Genomic DNA, 16,216 nt, shown 5'->3' on the forward strand with positions numbered 1-16,216 from the left:
AAAAGGTTCTGTACAGACGGTAGCCTATGGGCCATTTTGTCTTTGCAATCTATGTAACAATAGGGATATGGCAATGTTTGGAAAATTTTTTCCTTTTTTTTGGCTTTTTAGGGCCACACCTGTGGCACATGGAGGTTCCCAGGCTAGGGGTCCAAACGGAGTTGTAGCCCCTGCCCTAAGCCACAGCCACAGCAATGCCAGATCTTAGCCACGTCTTCGACCAACACCACAGCTCACAGTAATACCGGATCCTTAACCCACTGAGGGAGGACAAGGGTCAAACATGCAACCTCATGGTTTCTAGTTGAATTTGTTTCCACTGTGCCACAATGGGAACTCCCGGAAACAGTTTTTATCAAGACTTTTTTTTTTTTTGGCTTTTCAGGGCCGCACGTACGGCACATGGAGGTTCCCAGGCTAGGGTCTAATCGGAGAGCTGCAGCTGCCAGCCTACACCACAGCCTATGGCAATGCTGGATCCTTAACCCACTGAGCAAGGCCAGGGATCAAACCTGCAACCTCATGGTTCCTAGTCGGATTTGTTAACCACTGAGACACAACAGGAACTCCTTGTCAAGACTTTCAAAGTCACTTCATTACTGGCCTCAAATAGCACACACATGTATCATATTCGTATATATATATATATATATATTTTCTTAGGGCCACACCTGTGGCATATGGAAGTTCCTGGGCTAAGGATTGAATAAGAGCTGCAGCTGCCAGCCTATACCACAGCCACAGCAACACAGAATCTGAGCTGTGTCTGTGACCTACACCACCCCTCAGGGTAACATGGGATCCTTAACCCACTGAGCAAGGACAGGGATCTAACCCGCATGGATCTAACCCTCATGGATATTAGTTGGGTTCGTTACTGCTGAGCCACAATGGGAAATTCTGTATTGTATTGTGTGTGTGTGTGTGTGTGCGTGTGTCTTTTTTGTCTTTTTAGGGCTGCACCTGCGGCATACAGAGGTACCTAGGCGAGGGGTCTAATCAGAGCTGTAGCCACAGGCCTCCATCACAGCCACAGCAACGCTAGATCCGAGCCATGTCTGCAGCCTACACCACAGCTCACAGCAACGCCAGATCCTTAACCCACTGAGTAAGGCCAGAGATGGAACCCGCATCCTCATGGACGCTAGTCAGATTCATTTCCACTGAACCACAATGGGAACTCCCTGTATTGTACTTTTGATGGCACTGGAATTATGTTATTTATCACTCTTTTTGAAGCCATCTTTATTTCTTGAGAAAGCTCTCCCTATAATCACAGGCACCTGTAACCTCCATTTGGAACAATGCATTGCCAATACAAGAGTACCTCAATGTCATTTGGAAAGTAAGCTAAGAAGAACTAGAGGCTAAGAGACAGTTTTTAATGGGTCATATGTGACCAAAATGAGGTAGACAGCAAGGTGAAACAGAAAGAAAATGAGGCTGCAAGTTAGAAGATCTGTTTGTCACCAGCCAGCTTGGGCAAGTTACTTCACCTCTTTGTGTTTTAAGCAGGGGGTAAAACTAGTTATTCCACTTACTTTCTTGGGGTTGTCTGAAGGTCAAATGAGAAAATAGACCTGCAAAAGCTGTGAAATGCATGAATCACAGCACTTAGCAGACTGTCAGAATACCCTATCACACTACATAGGTGAGTGAAGGTAAGGGTCAAGGACGTAAAAGAGATGACCACTCAGTTGCTGGGCTGAATGAACAGTAGAAAAAGAAATAAACTCAGTGTGGGGCAGTGGGGTGAGAGTGGGAGCATGGAGGGAAGGGACTGGTTTTGTGGGAAAGATGATGTTTTGTGTTAAGGCAAGAGTGGAACGACTAAGTAGAAATGTCTGCAGGCAAGTGGCTGGAGATGAAAAGAACAATCTGGACTGGAGTTGAAACAATGAAAATCTCCAGAGAATTTGTTAAGAGAAAAGAAGCCCACTTGCCAGAGCCAGTTAATGGGGGTAGAGGAGAGGGGAGAGGAGAAAGCAAAGACAAGACAAATCACTCAGAGACAAAAAAAAAAAAAAAAAAAAAAAATCAAGGGAGTGAATGATGGTATGGTAGTGCTTTTTTCCCTGCAAGAGGAAAGCAAGAATGTTCAGAACTGTTAAGGGATTCAGAGAGGTCCATGAGACTCAGAACCAAGAAGAAGACTGTTAGCTTTGAAGAGTGGGAGGGCATTAGTGTCTTTGATGGTGAAACTGCAGTGGACTAGTAGAGAGGAAAGCCAGAATTCTTGTGCTTTGAAGTGAAAGTGTGAAAGGAGAGAGAATGGACTACAGAAAAAAGCTTAGCAGTTCAAAAAGGAGAAAATCAGGAAAATTAGGAGAAGCAGGAATGTAGAGGAGGGAAGGAGTTCTACTTTGAAGTAGAATATTGGGTATAATTGTACTTAAAGTGAGAAGTGAAAGCACCACTCCACATGAACACGAAACTATAGCAAGACCAAATCTCTCATTTTACCTTGGGTGAAGCCAGTAAATGTCAGGTATCCACATGTAGCAAAGAGAATACTGATAAATACAGAAATCGATGTGGACACATGGATGATGTGGGACCACTTAGTTACTGTGGGTTCTTCCAAAGAACCATAAACTAAGAAGCAGTTATGGTGGCAAATAAATGCTGCAATACAAGAAAAAAAGAAAAAAGCATTATTTAAAGCAAGCACCAAGGTTCTCTTTTTACTTCTGAAAATTCAGAGATGTATGCTACTTTGAAATAAGAATGAACTGAAATTCAAATATGCTAATTTACTAGATATGTCAGAAATAATCTTCCTAATAGCTGAAGGAATGAAAAATTTCACTCACATTAGGCTTATGTGATCTCTTCATGTCACTCTTGATATAAACCAGGCCTATCCAACTTCCTCTCCTATTTTCCATTTCCTAGTGGCCTTTCTAATCTTAAAGGAAATCTAAACACCACCATATTTTCAGTCTAGGGCTTCCCTTCCCATCTGGGATACAACGGAATTGCTTTAGACATCACTGGCCAATTCATAACACATTGTGTGCAAGGTTTTGAAGAACTCCATAACACTTGATAGATTTCAAGTTAAGAAACAAGACTTTAATGAATTCTTTGCATGAGAAAGAGACTTGTCCAAATTGAAGCAAATTTTAGTGATGAGTGAGGAAAGTTTGAGCCTAGTTTTATGTTGGCACAAATCAGATCATATGCTGCTAATAGGAAGTATGAAACTTAGGACATCTGCTTTCCAGACACAAATATGAAACATAAGTACTTTTTTTTTTATTGTGCAGAAGGCTCCATATTGAGAAAAGGCCTTTGAAACCATGTACTCACCAAATGACATCACACCAACAGCCTGAATGGCATTGGGCTTTGCAAATATCCAGGCATCTTCTGTTTTTGGTCTAGAAGAAAAATCAGTTAACTTGATGAATGATTAAACAAATGCAAGTATAAGCACATAAGAGAACAATAAATGATGCGCAATATGAATTGAATACCTTTAGGTTAGAAATTAATAAGGGGAGTTCCTGTTGTGGCTCGGGGGTAACGAACCCATATAGTATCCATGAAGATGTGGATTCCATCCCTGGCCTTGCTCAGTGGGTCGGGTATCCGGCATTGCCCTGAACTGTGGTGTAGGTCACAGACATAGCTCCAGTTGGGTGTTTCTGGGGCTGTGGTATAGGCAGGTAGCTGTAGCTCCAGTTGGACCCCTTGCCAGAAAACTTCCCTATGCCACAGGTGTGGCCCTAAAAAAGACAAAAAAAAAAAAAAAAGTTAATAAGGGACCCCTTTTGAATCTTTTTTAATTATAAATTAAAATATCAGGAATATCGACGTTATCTGTTAATCCCAGTCCTCCAAAATGCATGCCAAATACTTGGAAAGACTCTAGTTGTACATATTTAAAACTGACTACTTAATTTTGTGACTTTATTTGCTTATTGATTTGTTGATAACAACAAACATTTGTTATACACTTACCATTTGAGATACTCATTAAGGGAGAGACAAAAATTAATAATGCAATGTTCTTCCTCAAATAATCAATGCTGCCCTTTATTTTTCTTTAATTCATTCTTCCAGGCCCAACCTAACTAAATGCAATTGGCACTACACTTTATTGAGAAGGTGGACTTGAACTAATATTAATTGAAGAGGTATTTAACTATGTTCCAGGAAATATCCTATGCTATCTCACTCTTCACAACAGCACTTAAGTATTATTATCACCCATTTAATGCATTAGGAAAGTCAAGCTCTGGGTGGTGACATATCTTGTAAAGCTTCTGCAAATAAGAAGTAAAGAAGTTGAGATTTGTCTCTATGGTCTGTCCCTCTTTTCCGTACTGAACTGTCAGTCGCCTCAAATTCCCATCTGTGGATACACTTCTCAAACAGGTTTTGGAAATACATACACTTTAAATGGCTTGAATAACCCTCTATCTTAGTGGAATTAAAATATTTGCCAACCTGTCTATAGACAGGGATGGGTTTCCTTGAGTAATTGTGAAGAATAGAGGCTCCAAGTTCAGACAGCTTCTGTGTTGGTCTTCTGGCCCCATCCACTTACTAGCTGTGTGCTCTAAGGCTAATTATTTAACTTTTCTGTGTTTCAGTTTCAATATCTATAAAATGGGGATAATAATAATAGTACCTAATTCATTGAGTTATTGTGTAAATTAAATGAAAAAAAATTGTCAAACTTTGGAATAGAATCGAGCATAGAGTAAGGGTTCAATAAATGGTCACTAGTATTATCTGCTTATGTATTGATATTATATTATCCAGTGTTAAGTAACAGAAGGTAGCAAAATGTCCAAAAGTATGGCCAGCTTCTCTGAAAAGTAAAGGCTTGAGCGAGACCCAAACATATGACATATGAAGATAGAAGAGGGAGACAGGGAAGAAAGGATTGGTGTAAACCTATCTATTTCTTAAGCTGCTCTTCATTCTCAGTGTAGACACAAAAAAGTCTCATTTGTTTTGTCAAAGTGGGATTTATGTCTTTTATCATTTCTTTCCATATTTGAAATGAACAGTTACAGACGCAAAGGAACTGAATAAGCCTACAAGAGAGGCCTCCTGCTGTTAACAAGGCTTGTTCATATTCCCATAGTTTTTTGAGTGGGAGCTGCTGCCACCTGCTGCCTCCACTACTCTTATCGCAATGAACATTACCCATAGTAGCATACCCGTCAAATTCCAATGTTAATATGGAAAAATACAAATCTTGTCCTCAATCCTTAAACTTTTTTTTTTTTTTTTTAAAGGTAGCATTAACAATTGTAGAAGCTTGAAGCTTTTTAACTTTCTAGTATGTTTTAAATTACCTACTTTCCCTTTTAGGGTATTTGCATATGAATAATATTCATTTTTTCCCTTCAGTACAGATTGTGGTGGTGCCCTCCTTTTTAATGCTTATATTAGTAATGAAAAGATAGGAGTTTTATTTTCATTTTTATTCTTTTATTTATGTTGAAAAATTTTTTTCCTGGTCCATATGGTTCCTTGATATTCCCAGGTAAGATGGAGTATGAAATAGTACCTACAGATAATTTTGGATTTTCTGTGTTCATCTTAATGATGCTGATTTTACAAGATGGAAAATACCAACAATATGTTACAATAGGAAAAAAAATGTGTAAAGAGAAGGAAAGAGCACTGAATATGGCTTTCCAATCTATTATAGACTGCTCTGACTTTAGAATATAGATGCTAAAATAGAAAATGAAATATCATCAAATGCAAAAAATTATAACTAAAAGAGTTTTTCCTATTATGAAAGAGTAGTTCGATAATAGAAAAATCTATTAGTATAATTTATAACAGATTAATGGAGGAAAAGGGCTTATGACCATTTCAAAATATGGGGAAAAGCCTATAATCCAGTATTTATCTTGACAAGCATGCTAAGCAAGCTATTACAACCTCATAAGGAATATCTACCAAAACCTATAGCTAATGATATATTTGAAGGCGAAAAGTTAGAAATATTATTGCAATTAAAGGCAGAACCTAAAGATGTTCACTATCACTGCTCCCAGAATACATTATTGAAATTCCTAGCTAATGCAATAAGGCTTAGTGATAAGATATGTAATCACTGGAAAGTGATAAATTATTTGGACACAATATAATTATGTATAGAGAAAATTCAGGGGAATCTACTGACAAGCTATCGGACTTATTAAGAGCATTCAGCAACGTCACTGGATACAAGCTCAATACATATAAATCAATTAGAGTTGATGTACATAAATAACCAATTAAAATGTTTTCTAAGTGGCAGTGGCAACAAAAACACTAAATATTTAAAAATGATATGCATACTATTAATGCATGACAATTTTTTGAAAGACAAATAAATGGAGAGATATACCATTTCCATATTTATGAATGGGAAGACTCAATATCATGTAGATGTCAGTTATCTTCAAGTTAATATTTAATTTCAGACTAAAATATAATATTGGTGGAGGAGAGAATTTTTTAAAACCTATAAAAGCAAAAATCATAAAGGTAAAAATTGATAAACCTTGTGAAATCAATGGAAGATAAATACAATATGTATAATATAATAATCCATAGTTGAAGTTAAAAAATAAGGAAAAGCTAAAAATTGGGAGTTGAGATTTGTCTTGCACATAACCTAGAAAGGGTTATTATCCAGTATATATTAAATGCTGCAAATAAAAAAAAGAGCAATAATCAACAGTTAATTGCTAGAAAAGGAAATGAGAATGGCCAAAAATATACTATAAGTTGCTCTTCCTTCTTAATAATTAGAGAAACTCAAATGAAATACAATAAAAGAAACATTTCACACCAAATTCAATAATGGCAATGTTGAGAAGTTATTAGAAAAGATACAATTATTATGGAAGGAATTGTAAACAGTAAAACACTTTGGAAAAGATTCTGGCAATATCTAGTAAAGTTGAAGGGACTCAGAGTTTGTAAGCAAGGGAAGTGCACAAAGAGAAATGGATAAGGATATTCACAGTTGCATTGTTTATAATAGCCAAACTTTGGAAACAACCTCTGTGTCCAGCAATAGAAAGTTGAAGGGACTCAGAGTTTGTAAGCTAGGGAAGTGCACAAAGAGAAATGGATAAGGATATTCACAGTTGCATTGTTTATAATAGCCAAACTTTGGAAACAACCTCAGTGTCCAGCAATAGAATTGATAAATAAATCCATAAGTAAAATGTGAAACAATCATCAGATTGTGTGCTGTAATTAAAAAGAATCACCAGATGCTAATTGTATCAAAATGGAAATATACGGAATACAATACTGAGGGGAAAATAGTGAGTTATATTAGAGAATGCACTTTTTTTTTTTTTTACTACAGTGAGTATTTATGTATATTTTACAACATTCTAATCAATACTACACATTATTGCCTATACATAAGTGTATAGTATAAGTATAAAAGCATGAACAGGAATGATTCAAACCAACTTAAGGATAACAGTTATGTCTGGGAAAAAAGATATGAATCCAGCATAAGAATAAGCAATGTAATTGCTTACCTCCAGGGAAAGAGAAATAAATTAACTTTTAAATATGGCAGTCTTGCTGATAGAGATTGGAACAAAATACAGAAAATCATTTCAAAAAGATTTAGCCTAATTAACTGGTTCCTGAACTTTACATAATCATACAATATTTTCTACATGAGATCTTTATGGATCTGTACTTAATTTTTAACCTTAAATTTCCATATAGTCTCTAATTAAAATTTCATTCTTCCTGCTCTCCACTTATTCAATTCATTAAATTTTCAACAGATTTTTGCTGAACACTACCAATGTGGCAATCACTGTTATGATCACTGGGAATACTACAGAGAAAGACAAAGAGGTCAAATATTTTTTTTCTACATCATAATCTAGAATATCATGGTACAATAGTGTGTCTGGGAGGAAGAAATTTTCCTCTATTCTATGTTCTTCTAGCTGGTCTAAGAATTAAACTGACATAAGACAGATTAAGAGGAGAAAAATAAAAAAAAAAGTTCAATGACCTGTATACATGGAAGAGACTTCCAGAAAATTGTGTAACTCAACTGGTAAAAGCCCTCACCTTAACTTGTCTTGAGCTAAAAACAAAAGAGAATGTTGGGGGTAGCAGTTTGGGACTTTACAAGGGAGGAAGTCAATTCACATGGAGATGGAAAAGTAAATGTTTGGTAAACAAATGTTTGCTGACACTTAGTGGACTCTGATCTCTAGCCCCTGGAGTTTCTCCACCACACCCAAGTGTCTCTGGTGATAGCTCTATTCCAGGAACAGGCCTCTTACTAAATTCTTCTAGGCATCGAGGAAGGTCAAAGGTACTTTCTGAGTCTTTGGGGGTCTTCATTGTTTACAGCTCGAAATGACCCATCTGCCAAAGAAACACTAGTCATGTGTGTCTGGCTGCTACTGCATTGGACAACACAGATCTAAAAGTAGTCATACAGGTAATTTTTGTTGTAGAAAACCTAATCATCTTCTAATGGTCTGGAAGAGTTGAAGAAATTACCTAAAGAGGTTTCATTTTTCCTGTAGTGTACCTTATGCCGTAAGTTTCAGCTACTATTTATTACTATTTACTATGGACTTTCTGAGAGGCAAGTAGAAGAATAGAGGAGATAAGTGTAACAAAAACCAAAAGAATACTTTGTTAACTTATAAAGAACCATGGCTATATGAGAATTTGCACACACAAAAAAAAAAAAATGAAAAAGAAGAAAAAAGCAAAAAAAAATAACTGGAAGAAGCAAGTCAAAACTGCCATTATGAATAGAGACATATGGGGAAAACATAGTACACAGTAGTCATATTGAAATATAAAATATGAATCAAGTAAAAACTTAATCTTTTATTATAAAATGATTAAATTATAAGATGAGCACTTTCCCTTTTTTTTTTAATTTTGAAGAATAATTCACAATAAATAACCTCTAAATGGGAAATGGTTTTCAAATGATTTTTCAAAATCAAATGTATTAATTAACATAGAATTCTTCAGAAGTGCTTCTTTTGTACAAAGAGAGGCCAATTTTCTTTTGAAGAAACCCCAAAGTAAGAACTACTCTTCTGATTTCTTCTTGTTTTAGATTGCTCCATTAGCTTCGTTGAAGTTAACTTCCCTGAGGCACCGAAACCTATCGCATTTATTGGTGTGTATCTAGAGTTTGCAGTGGAAGCCAACAGTTCCGAAATTAGTCCTCTGGAGCAGATAGCATCTCTTCAGCAAGTGTTAAGGTTACCTACTGATAAATAAACCAGCTCTTTACCCCCATTTGGCTCCTACCTGCTTCTTTCATTTAATGTGATTATTTGCTGGCTCTAGGTAAAACTGTGGTTAATATTATCAATAAGGGACAACTAGAACGATAATGCTCTTAATTTCCATTGTGAAGAAACAACATGTACAATACAAGATTAAAGAGGAAAAAAGAAGAAGCTTTGATGTCAGACAGACTTGCATTTAAATTTTAACTTTACAATATGCTAGCAGGGTGACTTTGGGCAAATTACTTAATGATACTGGTCTCAGTTTTCCTTGCTATAGAACAGAAATATAGAAATATTTTAAAGTTAGGAAGTTCCCGTTGTGGCTCAGGCTTAACAAGCCCAACCAGTATCCATGAGGATGTAGATTTGATCTCTGACCTTGCTCAGTGGGTTAAAGGATCCGGCGTTGCCTTGAGCTGTGGTATAAGTCACAGACACAGCTCGGATCCTGCATTGCTGTGGCTGTGGTGTAGGTCAGCAGCTGTAGCTCTGATTCAACAGGGAACTTCCATATGCCACAGATGCGACCCTAAAAAGAAAAGAAAAAAATTAGAATTTCTATTTTACATATCTGACAAAAGGTATATGAGAAAACGAATGAAATAGTGTGGTGTTTGGTGGACAATCAGTGTTGGATGGAACCTTCTTCAGCTCTTTTCCCCTTTCCTCATGTTACTACTAAATTAGCAATACATGTCTTGGTCTAGGAGTAAGGACCTGCAAGTACATGAAATACAATCTTCATCATTGTATTCATACTCTTTCTATTCTTTTTTTTTAATGGCTGCACCTGTGGCATCTAGAAGTTCTTGGGCTAGGGATTGAATCTGAGCCAATAAAAATATTTTTCTTTTGTATTTCACCATGAGGAAATACTATGAAAGAACACCTTTACATTGTTAAATATAAGTACAGGGACATGTAAGTTCATCTGTTGAACACTGAACATTACCTTCATATAGAGATACAGAAGCTACCTTACTTGATCAGAAAACTTAGAATTTCACTTTAAGGAATAATTTGGAGGTCCTATATCTTGTTTTAATAAGGTGAAATGGTCTTTCCATATAAAATCTTGAGGTGTGTATATGTGTGTGTGTGTTTAACAGTCTTTGGAAGCAATGGAAAATTAATCTCATGATTTTTAGGAAATTAAAGATGCAGTAAATTTCACTAAATATATAAATAACAGGCAGTAATAATCAATCAATTCCTAATTTTGGGTGCTAAATAAACAAATATCTAGCAAAACAAGGTAGAAATCATATATTAGTCATTATTTTTCATATGCATCTCTTCTCAAAGCTTTCAATTAAGTGCTAAAACAGGTAGCACTTATTCTTTTCTCTTCCTGATCTCTACATCAAATAGAGAGTAATGGAGGCTGTAAACTAAGAGTAAAGAAGGGGACTAGATAATCCATAATTGGATAAATTTTAAAAAAGGGTTCTCACACCATCTTCCTTCTGTGCACTGTTTGCTATATTTCATGGCATAGTGCAAGTCCCCACAAACAACAAAATAACTTCCCTAAGGAGGAAAATACATTTTAAATAAAATATTTGCATTTGTACTTAAGTCTGCAGGCAAATTTAAAAAATCAATTGTTAAACTTGGACATCCAAACAAACATGGTGGATAGGACACATAATTTATCTTCTTTCTCTCCTCTGATCTCACCAGGATATTCCTAAAGGACTTTAAAAGGGAGCTAAATCCACAGGGGAGGGGAAGATGGAAGAAGAGACATCAGTAGAGAAGATATTTTGAAAAAAGGGAAGTAGATGCTTACAAGGTAACTGCTGAGAACAGAGAAAGTTACAAAGACATAGTCCTGTGAGTTTGGAGACACCAGAAAGGTACTCAGGACACTCTAGCTAAAGGAGAAAATAAAGAAAAAAGAAAGATCTGAGAACCTGGATATAAGATGTCTAACACAAAAAAGAGGTGAAAGGAAGTCCTAGAGTGACAGTAGGGCAACAAACTGATAAATCACTCTATCTACAGAGGAGCAGAGGACAAAGGCTCTGAGGTCTCCAGGAAAAATAATAAAGTTGGGAGATTATCTTATGTTTGAGTCTTTGGAAAAGGAGTAACAAAAATAATCAAAATCAAAAGCTTAAGTAGGAGAAAATATTTAAAAAACATGCAACTCATGAAGGACTCATTATTTCCAAAATATACAAAGAACACTTAAAACTCAACAAGAACACAAACAACCCTATTTGAAAATGGCCAAGATCCACTGATACCTAACAGACCTCACCAAAGAAGATATCTGAGAGCAAATAGGCACGTGAAAAGATGTACCACACCATATGTCACTAGGGAAATGCAAATTAAAACAGCACTGAGATACCACTGCACACTTTGAAAGAAAAAAAAAAAAAGTACACCAATTAGAATGGCCAAAATATAGAACACTGACAACTCTAAATGTTGGTGAGGCTGTAGAGCAACAGGAACTTTCATTCATTTCCAGTGAGCATGCAGATTGGTCTAGCCACTTTGGAGGAGAGTTTGATGATTTTTTATAAAACTAAACATACTCTAATCATAGGGTCCATCAATCACACCGCCTGGCATTCACCCAAAGAATTTGAAAACACATGTTCAACACAAAAACCTGCCACAGGGATGTTTATAGTGGCTTTATTCATAACTGCCAAAGCTTGGAAGCAACAAAGATATCCTTTAGTAAGGTGAATGGATAAGTAATCTCTGGTATATCCAGATGATAGAATATTACTCTATACTAAAAAGAGATCAGCTATCAAGTCATGAAAAGACATGAATGAAGCTAAAATGCATATTACTAAGTGCAAGCAGTCAATCTGAAAAGACTATATACAGTATGATTTCAACTACATTTCATTCTGGAAAAGGCAAAACTACAGAGAGCAAAAAGATCAATAGTCTCCAGGGGTTAGAGGTGGAAAGAAGGGATGAACAGGGAAAACACACAAGATTTTTAGAACAATAAAAATATACTGCATGATAATGTAATGATGGATACATGTCATTATACATTTGTCCAAACCTACAGAATTGTATGGTACCAAGGGTGAGCTCTAATGTAAACTATGGACTTTAGGTGATTATGACGTACTAATCCAGACTTTCCTTTATCTTTACAAAAGCTGAACAGTAATAAGGCAGAGCAGTAGTAAGCCAAGTCTTACCAAATACATCTCCAGTCTTCAAAGACTGGAGAAAACAAGCCTCAGGGGGATTTATTCTGATCACCAGAACAGCAGACCTCTGATCAGGAGGATTGGGTGTCACATGTCTCCGTCATACCTGCCCAAACTCTTTTGACTAAACACAGCCACTTTCCAAGTCATACAATTTAGGCAGAGCCTGTATTTTTGTTAAGAGAGCTTTACATATTAACCTTTTCAGCCAGATACATCCGGGAGTTAAGTGCCCTGGCTGGCACACAAAAGCTTCACATTTCCTGTCCCACCATAAGCTATTAATGACATAAGCAGATCTGCATGTTTGCCATCAGCTGACAACTCTCTGCCATTTCCTTGCTCCCAGCTCACTTCTGAGTCTGCTCTATAGACAACTGTGGTCTATATGAATAAATACAGCTGTTCTGGAAAATTCTTCCTGGGGTATCACTTTAACATCAAAACTTTTCGTTTTTAAATGTAAGTCCTCAAGATTTACATTAAAATAAATGTAATTTCAAATGTAAGCTTCAAATAATTACAGCAACCCTTGAGCAATACAGTTGGGGCACTGACACTCAGAGCAGTGGAAAATCTGAGGATAATTTATAGTTGACCCTCCCTGAGTTCCTCATCCATAGATTCAACCAACTGTGATGGTGTAGTACTATAGTATTTACCACTAGGGGAAAAAAAAATCCACATATAAGCTGTACTGATGGTGGTGATGGGAGAGCATAGGTCAGTAGGTTAGGGAGGCATCATATTTGGCAGTTTTTCAAAAGCTAATATGGAGACATGACCATTGTTAAAATTATGATTAAAAAATATAGTTCCCTCTGTGGTTCAGCAGGTTAAGAACCTGACAGTGTCCACGAGGATGCTGGTTTGATCCCTGGCCTTGCTCAGTTGGGTTAAGGGTCCTGCATTGCTGTGAGCTGTGGTGTAGGTCTCAGACTTGGCTTGGATCCCACATTGCAGTGGCTGTGGCAGAGGCTCCTATTCAACCCCTAGCCTGGGAACTTCCATATGCTGCAGGCATAGCTGTAAAAAAAAAAAAAGGAAAAAAAAAACTTTTGGAGAAACATAAAAGCAAGATAGAATTTTTGAAATTCTCAAGGGAGGCCCCCTTATTTTATTTGATAGTTCTCCTAGCCAATGGCAGTGTCCCTTCTCTCCAAGTCCCTCCTAATGTTAAAACTAGGTCATTATACACATCAGACTGCTGGGCCTCACTCACTTCTGCCAACAGTAACTTCTGATGCCTCCCTCCTCTCCTGTTTTGACCCAACAAATTCTGGTACTTTTTTTTTTTTTTTTTTAAAGTAATAGATCTCACACTGTCTTATCTTGAAATATTATCTGCCTGCCCAGATTGGGCTAAAGGCCCTTCCTATTTCCATAGCACTTTGCCATAATTCTGTTAAATATTGTATTGAGACTAAATGTCTATTCTCCCCCTCCACAACCTATAAATATGAGGTCAGGGACTGTGCTTTCTTCATCTTCACAGCCTCAATACCCAGAAGAGTGACTGGCATCAGCAGACATTTAATAAATGCTTGTTAGCTGAAAGAACAGGCTACTCTATTTTTTGCTCTTTGGTTATTAATCTACACCAGAGACCTGTCTGGCTTCTAATTGAAAATAACAGACAGGTGGCAAGCTTCACAAATGTGGCCATTTATAAAAAATAATTGATGATGAGTGGAATGAATTCTTAACATTGGGCAGTCTAGGCTGTTCCCCTAGCTCCATTAACATGAGATTTGTACTAACCTTCTCTGAGACTATATTGCCTTGCAGCTGGGTTTTTGTTTTTGGTTTTTTGTTTTTTTTTTTTCTATTTTCATGCAGACTCAAATCACTTGATGGTTCTATATGTTGCTTCATGTCAGCAATCAGTTGAGGAAATTTAATACTGGCTCTAGCAGTGCTGTAGAACTTGGAGTCAAATGGTATTTTAGCAAATGAGTTAGCAAATTTTGCTAGCATGGAAGTGGAGCAAAATTTTCTTTGACAGAGAATGTTTTTGTATGAAATTTTTATTGTCCCAAGATCATTTTTATTATCTCATTACTTAAATCCTCTCCAAGGATCACTCTATATCATAAATTCCAACTTTTCAAGATCCCCTAGGGCACTCTGGCTCCATCATTTGGCTTGGTCTAAAACATGTTCAATATCTCCCATTGTAAAAAAAGAGTATTTTTAGACTTCTTACTGCATTAATCTACTGTTTTGTCATGTGATTTTCATTCCCTGATGCTCTTAAAAAACAAAAGGAGAGGTTGCCAAAGTCACTTTTTTCTTCATTCTTTCTAACCTAGTTTCCACTCATATTATTTGATTGAAGCTCCTAAAGGTTACCAGTAACCTCCCATCACCTGAAAGTGAACTTCTGTGATTTGCACCATGCAAAGGCCACTCCCTGTTTTCCTGGCATCAGCCTTGATTTCCTTTGGGACACTTTTTCCTTTACTCATAGTCTATGTATTTTAGTTGAGTTGATCCTATCCTTAGCATCAAGGGTAAACATAATATCTTAACACAGAGAAGTTAACACAAACCATGATGAGAACTAATACTAGAAATGAGGTTGAAGTAAAGCAAAAGAGAAATTTCTTTCAGTATCTTATGGACTTGAATTGGTGAAGGCTGAGACTGCTATTGCCATCTTATTGAAATGAGGGAAAAGTCTTTCAGAAGCTGAGCCAAAACAGAAGGCAAAGTCAAAAAATCAAAAAAGAGAAACTATGATTTCATTGATTGAGTTCCTAAATCCAACTGAATATAATAACAGAAATACCCTGGTACTTTGTAGCTGTCAGAGTAATAAATATTCTTTTGCTTGAACCTGCTATGGTTCTATGATTTTATTGTCATTTGTAATCAATGAGGTAATAATTTATATATCTTCAAAAAAAATCAGAACTAATCATTCCCTTTTTCAAATATGCACTATTACTCTGTATTTACCCACTTTTTCTGATTCTTCTTTAATCACCTCTAGTTCTTTATATTTAGTTATAACTGCAGAATTTCAAAGTTAGAATGAATAAGGGGTGATGAAACTGTATGTATTGAGATCCTTGGAAAAGGCACATTTTATATGTATAAATACCTGTTAAAACTGTAGACACATTTTTAGTTTGGAACACTATAGTATTGATTAAAATGCTATAAAAGAGACATTGTATGGAGAGAAAATAGTTGTAAATTTGGACTGCATGCAATCATATCTATCCTGAATACAAAGAATTGAATATTAATGAGGCAGAGAATGAAGGTTTTCACAGTGATAATGCTTCCAATTTTAGTTTGAAAAAAAATGGGAGAACTCTGTTATTGCATTTTGATACTAGCACACTTTTCTGGAAAGCAATTAAATTGCCTTGCCACCTCAGTTTTTAGAAAGCAAAAGGTTAGAAAATACAATAAAACTGAACATTATTTCCAAAAAGAATTGAAAGTCATTGGACTGTGAGATATTTGAAATCATATCAAAAAGCAGAATTTATGGCCCTATGAGTTATGGAAAAGGAAATTGAATCGTGTGTTTTATTTTTAAAACACAACCACTAAAAAGGTGTTTCCATAGTAACAAGGTCAATACCAGTAGCCATTGCAGACCTTCCTCTTTTCTGATAGTGGATTTAAAGATCTTTTTCAAATACCACTTTAAAAGCCCTATGAAAAAGTACAGCTTTTCTGATCATTCATCTGAACAGAAAAATGGGGAAAACACACATGGAGTATTGAATTTCT

At 36.2% G+C, this 16,216-nt stretch overlaps 1 protein-coding gene across 12 annotated transcripts in view; it reads right to left on the minus strand.

Moving 5' to 3' along the window:
- The window catches only part of SLC38A11 (solute carrier family 38 member 11), a 144,548-nt gene that overhangs the window by 15,665 nt on the left and 112,667 nt on the right, over positions 1 to 16,216 (minus strand). For all 12 annotated transcript variants that reach the window (XR_014829490.1, XM_084999371.1, XM_084999369.1 and 9 more), the window contains 2 exons: positions 3,313 to 3,383; positions 2,464 to 2,625 (listed from right to left, as the gene is read on the minus strand). Coding sequence is in view for 11 of the 12 variants with exons in the window: in XM_084999371.1 (XP_084855497.1) it covers positions 2,464 to 2,625; positions 3,313 to 3,383 (233 nt within the window). In the remaining variant the exon portion in view is untranslated. The remainder of the gene's footprint in view (positions 1 to 2,463; positions 2,626 to 3,312; positions 3,384 to 16,216) is intronic.

The sequence above is a fragment of the Sus scrofa genome, chromosome 15 (genome assembly GCF_054392235.1).
Source record: "Sus scrofa isolate SSC_HxYL_T2T_F1_AM1 chromosome 15, Sscrofa_HxYL_maternal_Yorkshire_Landrace_v2.0, whole genome shotgun sequence".
Taxonomy (NCBI): domain Eukaryota; kingdom Metazoa; phylum Chordata; class Mammalia; order Artiodactyla; family Suidae; genus Sus; species Sus scrofa.